This window comes from Eptesicus fuscus, chromosome 8 (assembly GCF_027574615.1).
Source record: "Eptesicus fuscus isolate TK198812 chromosome 8, DD_ASM_mEF_20220401, whole genome shotgun sequence".
In the NCBI taxonomy this organism is placed as follows: domain Eukaryota; kingdom Metazoa; phylum Chordata; class Mammalia; order Chiroptera; family Vespertilionidae; genus Eptesicus; species Eptesicus fuscus.
Genome location: NC_072480.1, coordinates 62,685,148 through 62,708,121, shown reverse-complemented (window position 1 = coordinate 62,708,121; position 22,974 = coordinate 62,685,148). Strand labels below are relative to the sequence as shown.

The 22,974-nt window shown below is 37.4% G+C and overlaps 1 protein-coding gene across 3 annotated transcripts in view; it reads right to left on the bottom strand.

Moving 5' to 3' along the window:
• The window catches only part of MBNL2 (muscleblind like splicing regulator 2), a 161,513-nt gene that overhangs the window by 23,244 nt on the left and 115,295 nt on the right, over positions 1-22,974 (bottom strand). Inside the window, exons 4-9 of one of the 3 annotated variants that reach the window (XM_028148944.2) lie at positions 19,098-19,298; positions 16,113-16,376; positions 11,468-11,521; positions 10,690-10,843; positions 3,234-3,269; positions 1,841-1,935 (exon numbers count right to left, since the gene is read on the bottom strand). In XM_028148944.2, coding sequence (XP_028004745.1) covers positions 1,841-1,935; positions 3,234-3,269; positions 10,690-10,843; positions 11,468-11,521; positions 16,113-16,376; positions 19,098-19,298 — 804 coding nt within the window. The remainder of the gene's footprint in view (positions 1-1,840; positions 1,936-3,233; positions 3,270-10,689; positions 10,844-11,467; positions 11,522-16,112; positions 16,377-19,097; positions 19,299-22,974) is intronic. The other 2 variants (XM_028148947.2, XM_008143990.3) reach the window with 2 other exon arrangements.

The window sequence follows — 22,974 nt, the reverse complement described above, 5'->3', positions numbered from 1 at the left end:
CATATAGGAGTGATTGTATACATATAATTAATTAATTAATTGGCTGGAAAAAATATTTATGGTACACGATCAAGTATTTATCATAATAAGGTAATTTATCCTAAAACTCAAAATTATTTCTTTATCTTGACTTCCTTTCCATTCCTAAGAAAGATCTTTCTGTATTAGAGGTGCTTAACTTGCCATAAAGTATAGGTAAAATTCCATACTACTCTCTTATAGCCAATGCTACTCTATTATACTTCAAACGCATTTCCGTATGAAGGGACTTTGTCACAAAAATTCTGTAAGAACTCACAAAAACATGGTTCAAGAAGGCAGGGCTTACACAGAAAAGAATCTGGTATCTAGCTCTCCTATTAGGAATGAGCAAGTGAAAAGAGAGGCTCTGAACCTAATAATGAAAACTGCCTCTCCTAGCTCCCATCCTATCATTCAAAAAAATCTTCCCAGACAAGAAACTTGTTTATGTCTCTTTGTTATATCTGTTTTGAAGCTGATTTAAAATTCTTTAGAGGTCAGCTGGCATTTTTGAGGTGGTAAGTAAAGAGATGAAGAGCTGTCAATAGTTGATATTAGCCTCTGAGTGCCCACGTGGCCTCTACTCCCTCCTTCATTCTTTCCCACTTTGTCACAATGTGTAGAGCACAGTGAGAGCTGTCATGGGATTTTATTTTTATCCCTTCATTGAAGTGCATTCACACCTATCTTTTTAGTGATGAAACCTATAGCCCTGGAATCGCTTATTCACTTGAACACGGAAAGAAGTGTGAATCAGCCCTTCCCACCTGCAGAATGCATTTTGAAATCTGCCATTTATGCCCTGACACAAGTTTTTCTCATTAGCTTGAACCTCCCCTGCAGCCTACTCCTAGATCTCTTTTCATCTTTTGTCAGTATGTTGATTTTATCTAAAAAACAAAACAAAAAAACAAACAAACAAAAAACTCCCCCCGAAACAAAACAAAAACTAAACTAAAACCAAAACCAAAATGCTCTTCTCTGAAGGGCGGACATGCACAGTAAAGTGTTTTTCTAGGCCAGGTAAGAGTTTATGCTGACTCATCCTCATGTGCATCCCCAAACCAGGAGCACTTGTTTGCTGTGGTCAGGATTACAGTCAACCTGTGACTAGGGAGTGGGAAGTAGCCAACTGGCCCTCACTGGGAAATAGTACATCCATGTCTTATTGGCACATGCATTAAACCAACAGAGTTAAACGTCCCTAAACAGTTATATCCAGCCTTTGTGAACTCAGTGCCTCTACGTCCTCTTCTTCCAATAGTTTGGCTCTTATGCGAGTATCTGAACAGATTGTAAAGTGGGAACCAAGTGAGTTTGGAAGCACATATGGCCAAGGTGAAATGTTAACAAGAATCATTCAGACCTCAAATTTGAAACTGTGGAAAAAGGGGAGACTTTTCTAAGAGGAGAATTGTTTTCCTCCGTAACAGGCAGATAGGGTCTGAATGAACTGAATCAAAATTAGCCGGTTTTGAAGCACCTGTGGGAGAGCTTTTGTAATTTCTCTGTGGCGATTCACAAACCACTGGATACGTAATGCTGTACTAAAAGGAATTTAAGCCTGTCAGGTTAATTACACAATATTAGGTACGAAAACAAACAGTGCAACACAAAACATAGCTACATCATTATTTGCAGTAAATGTTAACTCTAAATAAGTGCAACCTGTCCATAAATGCTTGCTATAAACTAATTAAAAAAATAAAATTTGATGGATAAACATGAAAAAAAAATTCTCACCGAGAATTTTTTTTTTAAATATCAGCACTCATTTAGAGTTTGGGATTTGTGAAAGAAAGCTTTAAAAGGAGCAAACCTGATTGGCTGTGGCTGTTGCTGCGAAGGGGACACTTGTTGCAGGAGTTGTTGCTGCAGAGACAGTGGCTGACGTAGCGCTGTGCATCATGGGTACTTTCAGGAGGGGAACCATGGGAGCAATGAACAGGAGGGTGTAGCATTATGGTAATAGAAGTGGTATTTTGGCATGGTGAATATCAGAGCAGCAAGCCATCATGGGTTAAACCAGCAGATGGCATGCAATCACAATGCAAAGCAAGGAAGCATGGGAGAGAAATAAAAAAGGGAAAATAGCTTATTACAAGTACAATTAAAGGAAGTTTTAAAACATAATCAGTGATTCCCAGAAAGGCCAAAGCAGATTACTTTGGTTGATGTATTTACAAACATTTTACATCTAATAATAGATCATTCCCAATTCAGAGTCTATAGTGTTTGTAATAAAGGTTGCTTCTAAACATGTGAAATGTAATGTCCAGTTAAGTAAGAGTATATAATATTCATTGTTAATCATAATTCTAAAATATCAAAGATACAATATGTAGGCCTAATTTGGGATATGATATTCATCAGAATTTGTGATTAAGTTGAAAAAATTGTTTTTGGTCAATTTGGGGCTACTTGTTTGAACCGAAATTACTGGGGATTGTGGTTCATATGAGTCAATAGACTATAGAGCAAACATCATGGCCTTGATGTAAATTTTAACGCAGTTACTGCGAAATAGCCAGACAAGTTCTGCCAAGGCTTACTTTTCTTTACTCTAAATGGAACTGATTCATATGTCCTAAAGACAGACTTTTGTACCAAGGCATTGGGATGTATGGGGATAACTATATACTATTAAGATTAATATACTAAGGGAATGCTAATGTACAAATATTCATTGCAAATAAATCAACACTTAAAATTAAAAAGAATAATAAGCAAGGCAGGCCAGATATTTGTTTTCAAAATACATCCATTTATAATTTTTTAAAAATAAATACTTCTGGGAAACTCTGATAATTCTAACACACAGCAAAGAGGAGATAAAGGCACACCACCATGAAACTTTAAAACATTGATGAAATCAGCCTGCCTCTCTGATTAAGCTTTTTTTTTTTTCTTTTGCTAAACCATATAAGCTATAAAGAAAAACAAAATACAGATAATTTAAAAGCAGACTCATACTTGTGGTTTTATGTTTTGTAGTGGTTGTCCTAGCACAGTGGTTGTTCTAGTCACATTAACACAGTCATTTTTTAAAAATATACAAGTACATTTAACAAACCTATACATTAACTCTAAAGCCAAATAAGCCTTCAGATCTACCATTTCCTAAAGCATTTCTACCATCTCTGAAATAAATCTCAAGCAAGTGAAGTATTATACATAATATAAAAGACAAATAAAAAAAGGTTGAAACCTACCAATACTGGTAGCGGGTGTCATGCACAAAACTGACCCTGCATGGCATGCAATGGTAGGTGGGAAAAGTGAATAAAGGGAAAGAAACAGGTTAGCGGTTTAGAGTTAACATTCAAAGTGAGATTGAAGCACAACCAGAAATAAGTAGGGTTAGTTAACACAGTCTTTTAGAGTCATTCACATTTTCAGCACTGACACAACTATATCTGATTTATTTTAAGCCAATATTACTCAAAGCTCCTTAGACTACTGTTCACACTTTCTATTCATATACATTGACATAATTCTAATAAGAATGACATGTGATAATGCTGCAGTGTCCTTCCTCAAAGACCTCAAAGTACTTTACACATATTATCAAATTAATCCTTCAAGGTAGGAAGTAGATATTTTACAGATGAAAAATCTGAGGCATGGTAACTCCTCCAAGGTCATGTATAGTGTGAGTCAAGGGTAAGGCTAGAAATAGAATTCTATTCCTGAATCCAGTTCAGGTTTTGTATTCACAGAGTTATGCTGACCTTGTTGCATTAGAGTTTGCTTGTTTAGCTGCAAAGTATTTTGTGTCAATAACAATGTGATAATAAAAACAGTCAATAATTAAGACTCTGGATCCTCCAAATCAGAGGCTTGTAGGTCAGGTGAACTTTAGATTACTGCTTAAAAGCCCTACAATGTAGGAAGACTGAGGTTCCCATGGCAGAATCACCTGGATGTGGATGGTATCTATTTTCTGCTACCACATTCATTATGACAAAGAAGTGGTGCCTAGCAATAAATCTAAACACGGTAGAGGCAAAATAATGCAGAATTGGGGCTGAGTAGAACCAGGGTTACGAATCTTTGTCATAGCTTGCTATTAGGTGATCCCTGATGGGGACGTTTGGCAAAATTCCTAGGAAATGTCAAGTTGATGTCTAAGTGGGTAAGTGGGAGGTGGGGAGGATTTTAGCTCTTCCTTGGGAATAATTGCCTTGGCTGTGGATGGTCTTAATGTTCTTCAATCAGAAAAATCTGACCACAAATACTAGTGTATATTGTGGAGGACTGAAAAAAGAACTGTATTAAAATAACTGTGTCCTTCTGGTTCAGTTCCTTAAGATGAAAATCAAAGTAATATAAGGATTCAGGTAACTGAAGATTGGGTATTATATGGGTGCCAAAGAATTAGTTTTTAATGAATGTAGGTGTACCCACTTAGGGTTTAGAACTGCCTTCTGAGATACTAAATGCAGAATCTGAGATATTTAGGTCTTTATTCTCTCTGCTGAACTGTTTACACCTGAGGCAGACTTTTTGCCTGGTCTGCATTTTGATCAGGCTATATTAACTGGTCAGGAAAAGAGGCTATTTAATTGGGCTACTACTGAATTCTTTAGCAAACATGCCAATATATCCAATTATAAACACACACACAGCTCAGCTGGTGTGGCTTAGTGGTTGAGCGTCAACCACGCCATAGGAGGTCATGGTTCAATTCCCTATGAACCAGGAGGATTCCCGGTCAGGGCAGGGCACATGCCGGGTTGCGGTCTCAATCCCCAATGTGGGGCATGCAGGAGGCAGACAATCAGTGACTCTCATCATTGATGTTTTTAATCTCTCCCCCTCTCCATTCCTCTCTGAAATCAATAAAAATATATTTTAAAAATAAAAATAAAACACACACACCTCAAAATCCTATTGCTGACATTTCTGATTTTTTTCCAGCCCTATCTTTCTAATCTTCACAATCAAATTTCTCAAAAGTTACCTACACAAATTTTCACTTCCTTGTCTCCAATTATTTTTCCATCCTCTCCAATTTGGCTTTCATTTTGACCTCTCTATTCAAACTGCTAATGCCACCAAAGATTATCATATTTCAGCAATCAGTAGGAGTTCTTTCATCGTCACCTAACTTCCTGACCTCAGTAACATTTATCACTTGGCCACTTCGTCCATAGGAAACCACTTCTTTCTTACATTTTCTTCTCTCTCTCTCTCTCTCTCTCTCTCTCTCTCTCTCTCTCTATATATATATATATATATATATATATATACTTGACTCTATACTTTTCCCTGGTATATCATTCAATTCATAATATCATTCAGTCCAGGATCTAAATACTATCTATGAGCTCAAGCTACCAGATTTACGTATCCTTCCCAGTTCTTTCCATTAAGCTCCAGGTCTTTTCATCTAACTGCTCACCAGGCCTTTAAATTTGGATGTCTAACAAGTATCTTGAATTTCTCATGCCCAAATATTTATCTTTCCCACAGAATGTTTCTCCACCTCAGGAAATGCTGATGGACATCACCATCTATGTAGTAACTCTAGCTTAAAATGAAAGTTATGCCTGATGCCACTTTCCCTTGTGAAACTTCCTGGTCCAACTCACCAATAAGTCAAAGTAACCTTGCTTCTAAAATGTATCTTGTGTTTGTTTGTCTGTCTCTACTGCCATTTCTCAAGTTTTGATCACCATTACCTCTAGGCTCAGCTCTGCAGTAACAGCCTAACTGGTCTTCCTGCTTCCCTCCTTGGCTTTGGCTTAGTCCATTCTCCACTCTGCTGGCATAGTAAACCTTTCCAAATACAGCTCAGTTCACTTCTCTGCTGGAAACGACTCATTGCCTTCGCGTTGCTTTTAGGATAAAGGCCACCTATGGTCCTGTCCTGACTATCTCCTCAGCTTGTCCTATACCCCAGTCCTCCTAGAATCACGACCCAGACAGTTTAGCCTTTCATTTCTTTTAGGGAACAGATTGAAGTTTATTGATTTTCAATTGATGAAACAGCCTTTCATTTCTTTGAACTAAACACAGCACACCTTTGTCCTACTTTTGAGATTCCCGCAAGCTGTCTCTTCTGACTAGAATAATCTTTACCCCATTCTTTTCATCTTCCAGGTTTAACGGTACATGTTACTTCTTTAGAAAACTGTTCAACTGTTCTTTTACCTACCTCCATATGCCATTTAAATCAGCTTTCTATTTTAAATCTTACTGAACTCTTTACTTTTTCATTCATAGTACTCATAACAATTTTAATTATATATTTATATGGGTGTTACTTGAATATCCATCTGTCTTCTCATTTATTGAATATCCATCTTGTCCTCTGGGAGAACAGGGTTTATTTATGTCTGTCTAGGTCTCTCTACACAGTAGATAGACAATTGGTTGAATGAATGCTCTCAGCCATTCGTGAAAGTGTGATGGGAGCAATTTGTTCCTAAAATTTATTTAAAGCACCCAGTGTGTGAATGACTTCATTTTAAATCAACCATGGCTGGATTCAAAGTTATCCTTAAAAAATTCCATGTTATGCCTCTGCATTCCAGTAAGGAGGGGCTTTCTTGGAGGGCTCTCCTGTGTCTTGCATGTGAATGTCATTGGTTTGCAAACGGTCAGCAGCAGCTCCTGCCACCATTCTGGGCTAGGATTGGACACATCACATGACTCCAGTTCAGGATATGGCTGGAAGGCTCAGCCACATTAGTTTGATGAACCTCGGTCTCCACGTGGCCTAAAAGTGATATGAATATTGGAGACACATCTGGTCCTGATCTTGCTTCCAAGCCCCATCTCTGCCTTTTCATTCCACTCTGATCTCCTCACCCATCCACAGTCCCTTATGTACTTTACATTACAGCTACAATGGACCACTTGCTATTTCTCAATACACTCTGCCCAACCCATGCGATTCCCCCCTATCAGGGATGCTCTTCCCTCATTAGTTAAATCTTCCTTATAAAGTGCTAAGCAAAGTTCTCCTTTGGAAAGACTTTCTTTCTCCACATCCTTTGTCAACCAGTCACAGCACATGCCTTTTTCTCCTTCACTCTCAAATAGCTTTGCTCGTATCCTAACGAAGCCCATGCTTTGCCTTATTTTTCGTTTTTGTCTAGTTCTGAACTCATTTGTATTCCCATTACTGGTTCTGGAACCCAGAGCACATTATGTGTTCAGTAACTGTTTACCAACTTGAATAGGATATATAAAATTTGCTGTGGTTTTATATAGATACAGTTTTTGCTATACACTGACAAATCTTTCATGAAGATATGTGATAACCTTATGTAACATTTTTGTTTCTGATCACTAGGCAACATTTGTGCTAGCACTGTTCCATGTTCTACTTATTTCATATTTCCAATATAATGAAATAAATCAAGGTGGGAGTTGGTGGGTCATCTTTGTTCTCACTGGCTGAAGAATTTTGCAAAGGCACTAATTCTTATCAACAAAGTCTTAAATGTTTTCTGCTACAGTTGCACAAATATTTCAACTCTAGAATCTGTGAGTCAGAATTATCTGGATAATTCCATTAATTATATATCCCACTTTGCAGCATAGACACAGCCTCAGTTTTTCCATCTGCAAAATGCAAATAATTATGCCTGGCACTGGCAGAATTATCTTGAAGAATAATGTGATAATATCTATAAGAACACTTACAGTAACTCAGAATAAACCTGTCAGAGAAATGCCAAGAACTATTATGCTGCTATTTTTGTAAATGTGTGTGGTTTTTGCCACTTTCCTAATATAGCAAAGGAAAAGTATAACTACTAGGTTAAAATAATCTCTATCAAAAAAGGAAAAAAAGCAAAAAACGGAAAACTCCCACCCACTGAAAATGTGCTAGGGCATTAACCATGGTGATAATTATATTAGCAGGTTTGGGAGAAGAATCCCATATTTTCCTAACATTTTACATTAATTTCTCCAAAGATTCAAGGCAGAATTTCTGAAATCCAAATTCACATTGTGTCAATGGGAGAATTTTAGTAGCACATCAAAAACTTCACTATAAATGACCTGTCTATAAAGGGCAACCTCCGGGAGAACATAAAATGCTTTTTGTTTCATATTTATGAAAATTATTAAAGTATTTATTAAAAAATCAAAATGTGTCAGTTTAAAAATAATGGGCCCAACATCTACTAAGTCGCAAAAAATACATTTAAACACCATCACTTAATTTGCAGAGGTTTCAAACAATAATGATTAACAATGAACATTATCATTTTAAAATTAGGCTGAAAATGCGATTTGTGAGAAAGAAAGCCTAAACTAAAAACTAGAGGCAAAATAAACACTGAAATTTATGTTATGGATTTAAGTGTGTGGGGGAGATTATGCTAATTCCTTTGTGATAAAATTATTTTATCTTTCATCCTTTAATAGAAACATGTGAAAACTTCTTAGAAGTTGAAATACTATTTCAGAAAATGTGATCCACATGTTTGTTTACTATGATATTAATATAATTGAAACATTTATAATTCACAGAATTAAATGAACATGGCTTCCAAAAGTCCACTCAAGTGAGTGTTGCTGGACACACTTGAACAGTTCTTAAAGAATCCAGCAGAGGGCAGAAGTGCACAACCATAGCAGCCAGTTCAGCCTACTGGTCCTCAATGCAATTCATTTAATCAATAATAATCAAGTCATTGCATAAGGGATGATATTCATTCTTGCTTTTGAAGTCTTTAAATGGTGTCCAGGTGAACCATTTTAAAATGAGGATTCTTTCAGTGCTTTAGCAAATCGGTCATTATGGGATTGAAGTGTTAAATATGAATTAGAGGGATTCAGTCTTTTGCATGGCTTAGCTCCAGAATTTATATAGACATGCCCAGGAAATGCTAATGGCATTATCATCCAGTCTTCAGAAACAGACTTGTCTTTTTATGTTTTCCCCCTCAGTATATTCTTCCTTATTTTTTTCTCCTAAAATATCTAGTGATGGGGTCTATAAAATAAGACATTTGTATAAATCACACAGGACCTTGAGGTAAGTTTACCTTCTAGTAATTATTTTACAAACATGTCATAACCAATGGATTAGATGTACAAATACTGCTGTGCTATAACTGCACTGAAATAGCACTAATTAAGATTGTAATAGAATAAAAGTGAAGCCCTAATAAGTACTTACTGACTTAGAGACTGACTCTACAGGTCTATGAACATTTTTTTAAGAGTAGAGCAGAACTAAAATAAGAAAACTAAATACTAAGAACCATTTTACTTGTAATTTATATTTTTACTATAAAATATATTGTTATAACAGATTGTAATTTATTTCAAAGTATAAAATTTTATACAAAGAATACATAGAAATATTTATTCAACTCCATCCTATGTTAACTCTTGATATACTATGAGATTTAAGGGAATATATAATAAACCTGAAAAGTCCTAAGGTCCTACCACATGGATTAGGATCAACAAACTCTTTTTGATAAAATTGTTACTCATCTACATTTACCTTTAAGTTACTATCATGGGATGAAAATTTTGACTTTGAAACTAGAACACAATGGACAGTCTTCTCACTAAGGCCTAAGTCACTCTCTGGTTTGTGTTTTTGTTGTTTTGTTGTTTGTTTGTTTGTTTATTTGTTTGTTTGTTTTCTGACACTCTAGAAAATATTATGAGATTATTATTCCTGCTTCTGATTCTAACACAGACTACAGGTCAAAACCACAGTCAATTTATGGTGGCTCCTTGTGTTTGTGTATGATGTATGTAAGTCTGTGGTCAGGGAGGTGGGTAAGAAATGGAGGAGGGTTGACATGCATTGTACTTTTGTTCCTTCACTTATATTTGATGGTTTATACCAAGCTTTAAAGGAGGACTCTGTGACCTCCACATATGGAGACCCAGGGAGTGCCGTGTCATGTATATTGGACTGATCATAGGAAAACTAGGTTTTAGGTCTTTTTTTCATTAATTGTGCCATCTTGGGAAGTCACTTCCCATTTGGTGGGGGATGGGGGCACCTCAGTTTTCTCATCTGTAAAACAATCAACTGGATGAGGAGGTCACTAATAATCTTTTAACTTCAAGATACTACGATTAAAATGATTCATCTTTTAGTGGAATGATAGAGTTAATGCATCTTAGTACCTAATATTATCAGGCATTGGCTCTCTATATTGTAAACTTGGTGGAAGTTGAGAAGAATGGTGAAAGAGATAGAATGGATGTAAAAATATGAATAGAGGATTGCTTTAATTTGAATAGCCTCATTTTTTAGTGCTCTGAATAGGAATAGAAAAGAAAAGGTTAGTATTTACAGGAATTGCTTTTTTTAAAGTCATTCAGGGTTAATGACAAATTTCAATTGTCATACATAGAAGGTCTTATTTACATAAACAATTTTACACAACATGTGTAAATACAAGAAACCAAAGGCTTAGGCTATTTGCTTCTCATGGGTTTAATCTGTCACTTAACTGTATAAAGTATTTGGCTTTAGAATCCTAACAGTCCATAGCTATCATTCCAAGCAAGGTAAATATATATAGATAGCTAGGACAATGATGAGTTTCAGGCTGTATTTATTGTACCTTTAAAAGAAAATTAGATGCCACCAAACAGCTTAAAGGAATGAGAAGAAAGCACATGACCGGAAGGGCACACAGACACAGGACTTGGAACGGTCAGGGCACATACCTGTCGGAATAAACGCCGTGTGTTGCTGCAACTGTGCACTGGTTAGAGCCTGCTGGTAGTGCAAGACGCTGGGATTAAAAACCGTGCTGGCACCGTTGCTTTTTTCAAGTGCTTGTCTCTTTGGTAAAGGATGAAGAGCACCAGGTGGAAAGGCCTATAAGTGAAGAATCGGATATGATATGTATAACTCAAAGTAAATACAATTTCAGTGTCCACAGAGATCATCAATTGCAACATTTTTTTTTAAATGACAGCTAAGGAGATGCCTGTGCCATGCACCTTAATTTAAACAGCGGCAATGTCAAATGAGTGAGAATTTGTTATTGAGAGCGAAAGCATGATTTCTGTAATCCAAAACAGTAGCATCTCAACTAAGGAAAAGAAAAACTATCAAGCAACAACAACAAAAAATGGCTCCAGCTTTTTAAATGAGTTAAACTATTTTAAGGAAGGAAAGAAGCATTTGTGTTATCATTAATTCTATTTTTTTTCTTTAACTAAATGATCATTTCTTGAATTTAAATGTTAATAAAAATTATAATGAGCATTTTATGAGCCAAGTAATTTAAATTTGCTTTACTCCTTTGGAAAAGGTATTAACATTTGTTAGGATTGATTTATTTTACATATTATATATGAAAATGAGATGGCTAAACACCTTATTGAATTTTTCATTAATAATAATGATTTTTTGCAACCAATATTTTACAAGTAATACAAATCTCAGATGGTTCTCTGAAAGGCTACATGCAAAGCGAAAGGTGAAAGGTCAAAGTACCAGGTCTACAGATGCTTCGAGAGGTCGCTTCATTGCTTTGGCAGTCGACTGAGTCTTTTAATAACAGGCAGCGAGCACATGATGGCAGTGGGCCAATGGGATTCAAGCGAATTAACATACAGGTAAACAGCAAGCAGAGGTGCATCATGGGAACGGCATTGCATTGTGGATAGGTGAGAAGGAAAAAAATATTCTGAATGCAATATACAACGTACAAAACACTAGGCATGCACAACAACAAAAATGTTCTCTAAAGAAATGAATATTACACCTTAAATTAGTATTGAAGCAAAAATGCATCTACTATACCTTAGTTAAAAGCATATAAGAGAGTAAAATATAGATGTTTGAAATTCAGGAAAGTTAATCAAAACAGCAGCTTGCATACACACCATAAGCATTTTTTATATTGCTTCAGAAAAAAAAAAGCAAAACTTTCAAGGGCCATAAGGATTGAAGAACTTCTGATAAGTTAGTTTTCAAATATGAAATAATCAATGTACGAAATACATAGGACCCAAGTAAAAAATATAATATCTTAAATTGCATAAAAATAATTTTTAATGAAGATCTAGCCTAACAAAATGAAGTGGCAAACTGAGACAAAAAAAATTCAGGCAAAAAAATATTCAAACACAAGATTATTTCGGCAAAACTGTTTGGGTTTGGATCTTAATTTTTTGTCTGAATCATCTGGATAATTGTCTCAATTCTTCTCTTCACTCTGCTAGCATGGATTGGAATAAGGTTCCAAATTTAACAAGTTTTGTATTTGAATAGTAAGTTTCTCAAATTTCTCTCTTTCATTCCATTGTACTGTTTCTAATGACTAACTTATCATCCATTCTAAGTTTTCCACTATATTTGAAATTAGAATTCAATTTATCTCAAACAACTTACCAGATTATACTAATAAAATACCTTATAAAAAGGTATTTAATGTTTTCAGGTATTAAAATAATTTATATTTAATAGTTCTACTTGTACTTTTAACTACAATTAGCGACCAACCCATTTAATGATATGTAGAACTCTAGAACAAATACAATAGCTAAAAATAACTAACAGCTAAAAAATGGCAAAGTACTGCTTGAAATAATAGAAGTAAAATAGTATCTATAATCATACTTTTGGGCAGACAGTTTCATTTAAACAGCTGAAATAATAACAAATATTGATTGATTTAGACCACAATGAAAATTTTTTTCTATTCCTTAGTAATTGTAAAAAATCTAAAAATTTGATGATGAAATTCTGTGAAAATAAACAAATTTAAAAGAATAGATCCAATGCAAATAAAAAATGAAGTACCCATTTTTAATGGTTAGCACAATAGGTAAATCCCTAAGGTTTGTATAACAAATATAAACGTTATATTCTAAAGTTCTGAATTCAAACTATGGCATTTGAAATAAGTTGAAATAGTACTAAACTCTCAAAGTGGGAAACAATAAATGATATTTTCCTTGGAAAATAAAGGGTTGTTTATCATCATTTGATGATTCAGGATTAAAAGTATAGAAATAATAGGAAATCATTTCATAGAAGAGGTATGGCGTGGGGAAAGAGCTAGAAATAAAGTGGAAAGGACTATAGGCTAGAAGGGATTTAGAATGGCCAATGGAGAAAATGTTTTGGATGGCAGTCTCAATAGAGGCCATCAAATATTATGAAATCATTGTTCTAAAAGTAAAATTGTGAACGTTTTTAAAAACCAACAAGCTCCATAATAAGAAAGCTTCTTTATACTGAATATTCTTCCCTCAAATGTAAATTCTCCATTATGTAGCTTCCATGACACCACTTTTATTTAAACTCTTTCATTCCTGTATAGTTTTATATTGTTAAATAATACATTTTCTTTAGCTTAAATTAGTCTGTGCTAACTATATAAGGTTACATAGCCTGTTCTCCAAGTGCACTGAGAACATTAACTGGATGGCTAAACTCAACATGATTTTGACCTCAATTCTTCCCTTCACTTTTTCAGTCCTTGGGAGTTATAGAACACACCCACTGTTGGGTTGATCTTTATGCTAACTAGATATGTTAACTAGAAGAATATTGATGAACAACATTTTGATTTAAGAAAGAATCATTTAATAAAGTCTCCAAGTAGAAAAGGAAATATTAAATATTTCTCTGGGAGGTACACGTTTTCTTTTTTTCTGATCTTAGTTTTCTGAAACATAATTTTCATAGAAATTATAATAATCTAGAAATGTAAAGAAACCCAGAACTCTAAACTGAGCTGGATAATGAGCATCTTCTTTTCTACCACTCCATATTGTAGGTTATCTTTACTAGATGCAAACAGCTTGTCTTCTGGGAGAATCGAGCATACATAGTAATATCTCATCCAGCTCACACTTTGAGGCACATGAGCAGATTGCATTTAGAACTCTGTATGGATGAATAATCATGTTATCACACAGCATTATAGGACACAGATGTTCTGATGTAGAGGATATTATTTGACTGATATTATTTACTAATATTGAAAGATCTTTAGTATTAGAGCAGACTTTAGAGATCACCAAACCCAGTACATTTTGGGAGCTTCCTTAGTCACCTATGCAGAGAAAGGTTCTCTTCAATTGAGCTCCTACTATGTGCCAGACACTTGGCTTTCATTCTTGCTGGCCTTACCAATGATTTTTATCCTCTGCCCCCGCTGGGCCTTCTCCAGCTTGTGCACATGCAGCCAGGTTTTACTTTGACTGGATCGAGAAATCATCCAGCTACAGGTTGAGGCAAGCGAACTAAGGGCCCAGGTCAGGCGTTACAGGCCTAAAGCAAATCTGAGGAGTGAGGAAACCCTGACAACAATAATGAGAGCTGCCACTTTAACGTGGAACAAAAGGAAGTGAGCAAGCAGGGTGGAATTCAAAGTTCCTGTGCAGGTTTTACAAAATAGGTATCTCCCCGTGTAGCCCCATTTTTGTGTGCAAAGCAGGACTGCTTTCTTGAAGATCAGATACTCTTTGTGTTACCAAAGAGAAGCTCTGTCTGGCTTATTTTCCCATTTTGAAAATTCTAGAGTCGGAATGCTTTGACTTTATATCCAAGTGCACCTAGGCTGGTTTCTAGTGAGTCTCTCGCGTCACTAAAAAGATATGACAGATTCAGTCATTTCCATGTCATTATCAGAAAGAAGCTGGCTTTTGATCTAAAACTACATTCCTTTGGGTTGTCTTTGATGCTGCTGCAAGATTCCCTGAAATGATGGAATTCCAAATTTGGGCACAATGTAACAATCCAGGAAACTATGGTAACTAAACATACTGACAGTCACTCCAATAACGTCTATGTGTCTTGATGAGTATGGCATGAGAATGCGCAGAAAGGCACAATAATACAGTCTTGATTTGAAGATAGGCTGAAGAATGACCTTTTTGTGTAAGTGGCCATTTCTTCTTTTATCCCCATTAACCCAGGTCATCTACCATTTATATATAGTAGGTACACTGTTCCTTCAGAGATGTAAGGTATGCAAAGCATGGTCAGCATTGTATAGAGAAACTAGTCTTAGAGAATGGAGCTGATATACCAAGAGAAGCATGTATTCAACCAGACTTCTGATAAGCCAGAGATCTCACATGAACACAAACTTATTAGAACCTTCTACATCTTCGCCCAGTGGTTCTTAAACTTTGCTGCACATCAGAATTAGTTTTTAAGAAAGGCCACTGCCCAGGCCACATCCAGACCAGTTAAATAACTTTGGGGGAAGGGACTGATGTTTGAACTTTTCAAGACCCCTCAGGTAATTTCAAAATACAGCCAAGTTTGAGAATCAGTGGTCTAGGCAGGTGCTCCTCAAATGTTAATGTGCACACAAAACACCTAATATTTGAATTTTAAATTCTGGGGTGGGGCCCAGGGTCGGGCCTGCGAGTCTGGGGCTGTGACAGGCCCTCAAGTACTGATGATGAGGTGCCTGTTGGTCTCTAAGGGACAGGAAAGTGACTCAAGTCCTGGAGGCTGGGTTACAGGCATTTATTTATTTATTTATTTATTTATTTATTTATTTATTTATTTTATATTTTTTATTTAATTACTCATTTATTTTTTAAGCACCAGCCAGCACAGCTCCCTTTTCATCTCTCTCATGACTTGGTGTTCTGCGTAAAATTTCATTTAGGGAGAGAGCGTTTGCAGCAAATCCCTTGGCCCCTGTGACAACTAAAAGGAAAGAGGAAAACCATGGGAATAGGGAAGAGTCAGTCATTGACTGGTCACCTGTTGCTACTTCTCTGCTCCAGGGTCTGCTCTCCACAGGGCTGCGATCTATTGCTGTTTGCCACTCTCTTAAGTGGCAGTGCCCACCTTCCTGTTCAGCAGGAGGCCCTGGAGCCCCTCTCTGAGGAAGAACCCAAGCCTGTGACAGCAGAACTGGCCCTGGGGGCGGGCGCTGGCACCTGCCCTTGGTTACCTGCACCTGAGGGATTTACTTATTGTGCTGCAGAAGGGAGGGAGGGGGAAACCAAACAAAGAGGGAGAACAACAGAACTTAGGCAGCGGAGCAGCAGGAGTAGCAGCCTTCCCTATTTCCCAGCTGTTGTGGAGAGCGCCAGGGCCCAGGCACAGGGAGCCCGCGGGCTCTCGGGGAGAGGAAGGTGCACGGCGGGCGCACCCCACTTACCATGACTGTGGCCGCGGCTGCAGCTGCCTGGGCGGCCACCGCGGCTTGGTTGGCTTGGTGCTGCGCAGCTTTGATTTTGGCCTGCAAGTGTGCAGGAGGGTGAAAATATTTGCATTTCTCCCTCATGCAACGCCCCTTTATGTAATCCATACAAACGGTTACGGTGTTGTCATTGGTGTCGATCATTGTGCTGTCTGCGGGGTGTGCAAAGCGGCAGTCGGTCTCTCCCCGGGCACAGTTTCCTCGCTGGAACTCCCTGCATACCTGGGACACAGGGGGACGAGAGCAGACAATGCAGAACAGAGCCTGATGGCCGCCAGACACGCCACCTCCGCACGTGCAGCCGTGTGTGTGTGTGTGTGTGTGTGTGTGTGTGTGTGTGTGTTAATTAAATTCATTCTTTTTGTTTCTTTGAAGGGTGGCTTTTGTGCCATTTACAATGCAAGTTTGATTATCAAGAACACAAGTAACCAGAATCCCTAATAAAAGCGATTTTGAGTTTTGCTTTGCCCTCTTTTCTAGGTTGAGAGCAGTGGATATTGAGAAAATAAATCAAAATCTGCAGTTTGGCTAAAATAACAAAGAAAAATCAACAAGGCCTACACTGTCTCTGGAATATATACATATATATAATAATTTGGAAATATATACACACACACACACACACACACACACACACATCTTCTACTCTGACAACTCTGGATTGCTATAGGTTTTTGGCATGGAGGGATAATTTCACCATAGTTTAAGCCACCAGGTCATAGCTGTACAACTCCAAAAAGAATAGGGGGAAATGACAAACTCGCTCCTCCCCTCTGAGAATGGGAAATGGGGGGTAGGGAGAGGTAAATACTCCAGTTCCCCGCTAGGTCTCCCCTGCTCTCCAAAGACAGCATGATAATAAACCTGAAGAATTATGATATCTAAGCCACCCAAAACTTTAATTTAAGGTCACCATATTACTATTTTTGACAGCACAGAAAAAAGATAAATGTATTTTAAAAAGACAAAAAAGAGAGAAATGTGGAAAGAGGTAAAGGGAGAGAAAGAAAGGAAGGGAAGTAGAATAGAGTTTGAAGTGTTGTTTCTTTTTTATTCCTTAATCCTTAATTTCCCTGAAACCTCAAGTTACTAGAATTCTCCATGCTCTGAAAATTCTGGTGAATCAAGAGTTTACTGTATAAAGTGTTTTTGTTTGTTTGTTTTTTTAGAATTTAAAGAGAATTCTTAATTCTGCCCTGAATATTATAACATGAATAACATATATACCTAATTCTTAGATTTATAAATATCATGAGCAGGGAAGAATTACTAGTAACATTTTAAGTTATTTTTTTTTTTAGGCTCCCGTTCCAAAGTGGGTCTATTTAAGTGGCGGTTCACATCCTGATCATCAGTGATGTTATATGAAGGGTCACCTGATATGACAGTCAAGCCTTGTGACAGTCAAACGTACTTGGGAACTACAGCGTCACCCCCACCCGCTGTTGCCAAGCGAGTTTGAAGAGTAAACAGATCTAAGTCACAAAATGGTTCATTGTTTCTTCCTACTTTGAATATTAGCCAACATTCCATCCTTGGTTCATGCAATGTACACAATAAGAATTACTAAGATGTTCCCACAGGTTCTGAGTAAGCCTTCCTCTGTAAATGGAATGATTTCAGTCCGAGACTGCATCCGAGGCATGGGCCAGCCAGGAGCATTTACCAAGGGTCTCTGTGAGTAGCCGACTTCATTCCTGGTTTGAAATGAACTGAAAGCTGCTCTGCTGAAGTCATGGTGAATCATTTTTACATATATCTTTGTCCATCAGTGCTGTTGGGAACCACAGTTTGTTCCCAACTCAGCTGATTTAATCTGTTTTCTAAAACCACACAGTCACGTACTGAACACTAAAGCTTCATGGGTCCAGCAGGTGGAGCCCAAAACGCTTATCTAGTCCCACGAACGGTCTGTTCAGCATTCACAGGGACAGGCTAGATCAAAACAGTAGTGATTCGAGTTTGCAGTCTTTTCATGTGGAGATCCATATACGCTGGATTGAAACTGACAGTAGGCAGCAACATTTTATTGCCCTCGAGATTTATTGGGTGAATACTTAAACAAACGTACGTTTGAAAGAACATTCTCGAAGGATCCAACATAAAGCTCAGTGTACATCATAACCATACATATATATTCTAACAGCTTTAATTGGTAGTGGAATTAAAGGAGCTCTTTGAAAAATCTATTAAAATCTTTACACACCCATATAAAATGCTCTATTAAATATCACCGGATATAGTAGTTAAGATAAATGGATGAATCCTCTAACTCCGATTAAAGAGAAATTTTACCCAGTAAAGTACAGATGGGGTGGCTTGACTCAGGACTTAAGAATTATGTTTTATAAATATATGTACTTGTTTTCTTGGCTTTTATAGAACACTTAAATGTAAGTTGAAGAAACTGTCCCAATCAACAAAGTTGCCCAGTTTACAATTCCCCCTGTTTACCAACAACACACCGAGGGCTGATATTCTAGAACATTTTAGTACAGCCATACTAGTTCCTAAAATACTGAAATATGATCATACCAACTGGTCAATAGTAGTAATCCGACTTATTCCCATCCTTGTCCCTGAGTGTCCTCCACTGCTCTGGCTTCTGGGCTCCTGACTTGCCCCCTAGAGAGCAATCCAGAATCCAGCAAAGGTTAAAGCCTAGCCCAGCTGGAGACCTTCAGGAGCCATCACTATGGCTGCCATAGTGATTGATTCAATGTTCCGCTGGTTGCTAATATTTTGCAGCTGACTTTTTGTATGTTAAATGTACTCTTTTCCCACAGACTAATTTCCTTTATACTTGGCCTCAAATTCAAACCAAAGAATCATGAATGCATGGCTTTTAGATGAATGTGTGTGCAATATCGTACAAGCGTTTACCTACATAGAAGTACACTTCTACCACAAATGCATTTCAAACCACAAATAAAATGGAAGTACCTCCAGTTTGTCAGTCCTGAGAAGTTTCTGAGTTGTAGTTGAGCCCGGGACAGTGACAGGTGGACTTCCGGGAACAATAACGGGTGTGGTGGGTAGAATTTCTGTTGGGACTAGCCCAACTCCAGGGGTTACAGGTGCTAAGTAAGGAGCAAAGCTAATCGCCGTATTTGTCCCTATTGCGGGACCTACAGGAAAAGTGGGCTGTTAAAGAAAGATAACACAGGATAAAGATATCTTTAGAATAAAACTTTAAAAAATCACCAGCAAGTGTCATTTGAGCAAAATTTATTCATCTTGTACAAGACTCTGTGTTAGTTGCATAAATCTATTCTGAACTATGTAAGTTCATTAAACTTCCCTGTTTGGTTTTGCTTAATAAAAATTAAATCCATATAGACCCTCTCTACTCAAAAACATACAAAAACATTGGAGAACATCATAGGAACCTAATACAGGGAACAGGTTAAACTTTTATTTCTATGAAAGTGTCCTCAACAAAATATATTTACTCTAATTGCTCATCATTCCGAAGTGTTAAATTTCATAACACTAAAGTAGTAAAACCTATAGAATACTGATTCATAGTCTTTGATTCCTCCTACATGTCTCTCAAAGGGAGAGGAATAAAGAAAAAAAAACCTTGATTATAGCCTGACCAAGTTTATACATTCTCAAAAAGTGGACATTACTTGGGATTTTATTTTTTTCATACTTACCAGTATGTTTCCATATTCATTAGCATGAATATTTTCAAAATTCATCTGCAGTTTTAATATATACCTGCTATTTCCTCCTCTAGCTTAAGTATATCTTGAACTAACCTTTCTTTCTTAAAAGATTGAATGAAAAGCTTGAACTTTTCAAGTGGCTAATTTTTCAATTGACTGTTGAAAGTTGGTTTGGTCACATAATCAACGCAGCAGTGCTAAAGGCATAAAGTACCTTATTAAACTTCTCTATCACTGTACTCCTTGTCTAGGGATAAGAAGAAATAGGTTGATGGGATGGTTATTTTGTAAAGCTCCACCTAAAAATATACCTTTCAGAAAGGAAATAATATACATTTAGGAGAACAAGAAACTTCGCTTCACTTTTTAAAGAACCAATGTTAAAAATTTAAGATGCTAGATAAAGATTTTTCTTAGACTAAATTTCACATTGAATTGGACCTGAATGGTTTTTGTTGGTTTGTTTGTTTTTTTAGTTATTGGATGATTTTTAATCTATTTATTTTTAGGAGCAATTTTCAGATATTTGCAATGACATGTTAATGCAGTTTTCTAATGTGGAACTGTGCTGTTGGCCCTGTCATGCATGGTACGTCTCTATTTATACCTCGTGGGTAACATTCTTATTGTCTATTTATGGCTCTGAATGAGCTGTTGAACATATGGAAAAAATAACAATCTATGTTTATTAAACAAATTTTTTGTTGACAGCAATAACTGAAAAATATCTCTTACAAATGATCATGTTAGAAAACAGTAAATTACTGATAGTTTGTGCAGGGAGTTCTTGGAGAGGCTGAAAGTCTTTACTGAGTGGTTGGGGGCTGGAAGAGGTGACTCTAATGGTCTTAGAGGGCTGTTGCTACAGCACTCCCACGAGCGGTTCTTAGATCTTTATGGCTTAGATGTAAAATTCACTTTGGAAGAATGTTGCAACATGAGGTCTCAACATGGGAAATAGCTGGCAGTTGGGATTTTTTTCTTCCTTGACTTTCTACAAAATTTTATATGTGTATGTTTTCCATTTTCAACCCGTTTGAGCCATAATTATAGAAAGTTGTGGTTTTCAGTAACTATAGCTTTTATAATTTAGTACTATTGAAACAAAGCCAAGTGATTAAAATGGTACAAGGGCTATCTAATATTAGGATTTTAAAAAGTCAATCCTGAGAGGTCATAAATCATAACAGATCAGTGATACAAAGAACCAGCTATATCAGAAGTGCCTGGGGGGAGGGGTCATAAACAGAGATATCACAAATTCTGGCTGAACAGGTCTAGGCAGGGGCCTTGAAATTTGCATTTAAAATTTTTGCTACAGGATCTGTTGTGTGGCCAGTTTGGGGACCACGGTCATAGATGAGGAGGGAAAATAAGTATTAAAAAACCCCAAAACTTGTACTAAATGTGTAATTTAACCCAGAGACTATTTATCAAAGTAAACATTTGGAGAAAAGAGCCCCCCCACACACACACATACACACACCTCCATTTTTGACTTTCTACAGAAGCAAATCCCTAACTCTCCATGGATCATGTGAAGCCAGGGTCAGTGTGGTGACACAAATACAGGGCACACCTTGACAGTCAATAGGATATCAGAACCTCAAAACTCATCTCCCAAAACCTTTTTGGATGCCAACAAATCTATTGTAATTAGTTAAGTTTTGCTTTCCAAAATATGTTACTTTTTCATCCTATCTAATAATCCTACCTAATAATAGACAAATATGCAAATTGACCACACCTTTGCTACGCCCACAAGCCAAGCCACGCCCACCAACCAATCAGGACAAGTATGCAAATTACCCTAACCAAGATGGTGGTTAATTTGCATATCAAGACAGCGTAGAAAGAAGCGAAGAGCTGCAGAAGGGAGCAAAGCTGCGGAGAAGCAAGCAAGCCAGGGGGGAGGAGAAGGGAGGAGCGGAGGCGGGGCAGGGGAGAAGGAAGGAGAGCGGGCGGGCTGGCGGAGAAGGGAGAAAAGCAGGCGGGCTGGTGGAGAAGGTGGGGTGGCGGAGAAGGGAGGAGAGCAGGCGGGGCGGGGTAGAGTGCAGCAGGAAACCCTATTGCAGGATTCTTCCTGCAATGGGAATGCTAGTCTAATTTAATGATCTTAAATGGATCTTTTAGTTTGTTTATTGCTAATAGTTATAATATAGTTAATAAAAAGTATTATTCGAAAGTAAAAATATTTGAGCATTTTTTCATGTTTCTTGGCCATTTGTATGTCCTCTTTGGAGAAATGTCTATTCAGGTGTCCTGCCCATTTTTTAATTGGGTTGTTTGTCTTAGTATATATTTGCTTTACTATGTGGCTACTGTGCTGTTATATTGGTAGCTTGTTTTTGTTTTGTTTTTTGTACTTATTTTTATTGCTTACCCTAATACATATGCCCTCATCCCCCCTCTTTGCCCACCTACTCCTACCCCTCCCCACCTTTCCCTCTGGCCTTCAGCACACTGTTGTCTGTGTCTATGGGTTATGCATATATGTTCTTTGGCTAATCCCTTCTCACACACATTGTCTTCTTTAATCTTGTCAATATCCGTGAGAAGCAAGTGTGGCAGTGAGAATTGCACAGTCTTACAGGTGAAAGCAATTTAGTGTAGAGACTAAAAGGATTACCCAAGGTCATTGCTGCTGAAGCAGAGGCAGGACAAAATAACCAGGACTCTTGGCTCCAAGACTGGGGTTATTTCCATTCTTCTGCACTCACTAGATTTTGTTAGTAATGTCTTAAAACCAAAGAAGAAAAAACGCTAGCTGCTCTTATGTTTTTGGAGTGTAAAGGGAGAGTGTTGGCGGGAAACTGTGGCCCACAGTCATCCAGGGCCTCCTACAGATGAGAGATGTAGGGTTGCTCTGAACAGCTGTGTGGGATGCTGCTGCCTTGGGAAATGGGTTCTCAGATTCCAAATTCAAATTAAACTTCCAGAGGCAGAGTCCAGGCTGACAACACATCATGGTGTCTCAATTCGGTTCTTAGCTGGCAGCACCTCCAAATGATTCCGTTCCTGGAAGCGTACCAGTGAGAGCTTGGGCAAACTGGCTCATGGTTTCTGCTGAAGGGCTGTTGCCAGGCTGTCTGAGATGGGATCCATTTGGTCCTTGTCATCTCTCAGCACTAGCTGCAGCTGGAGAGGTC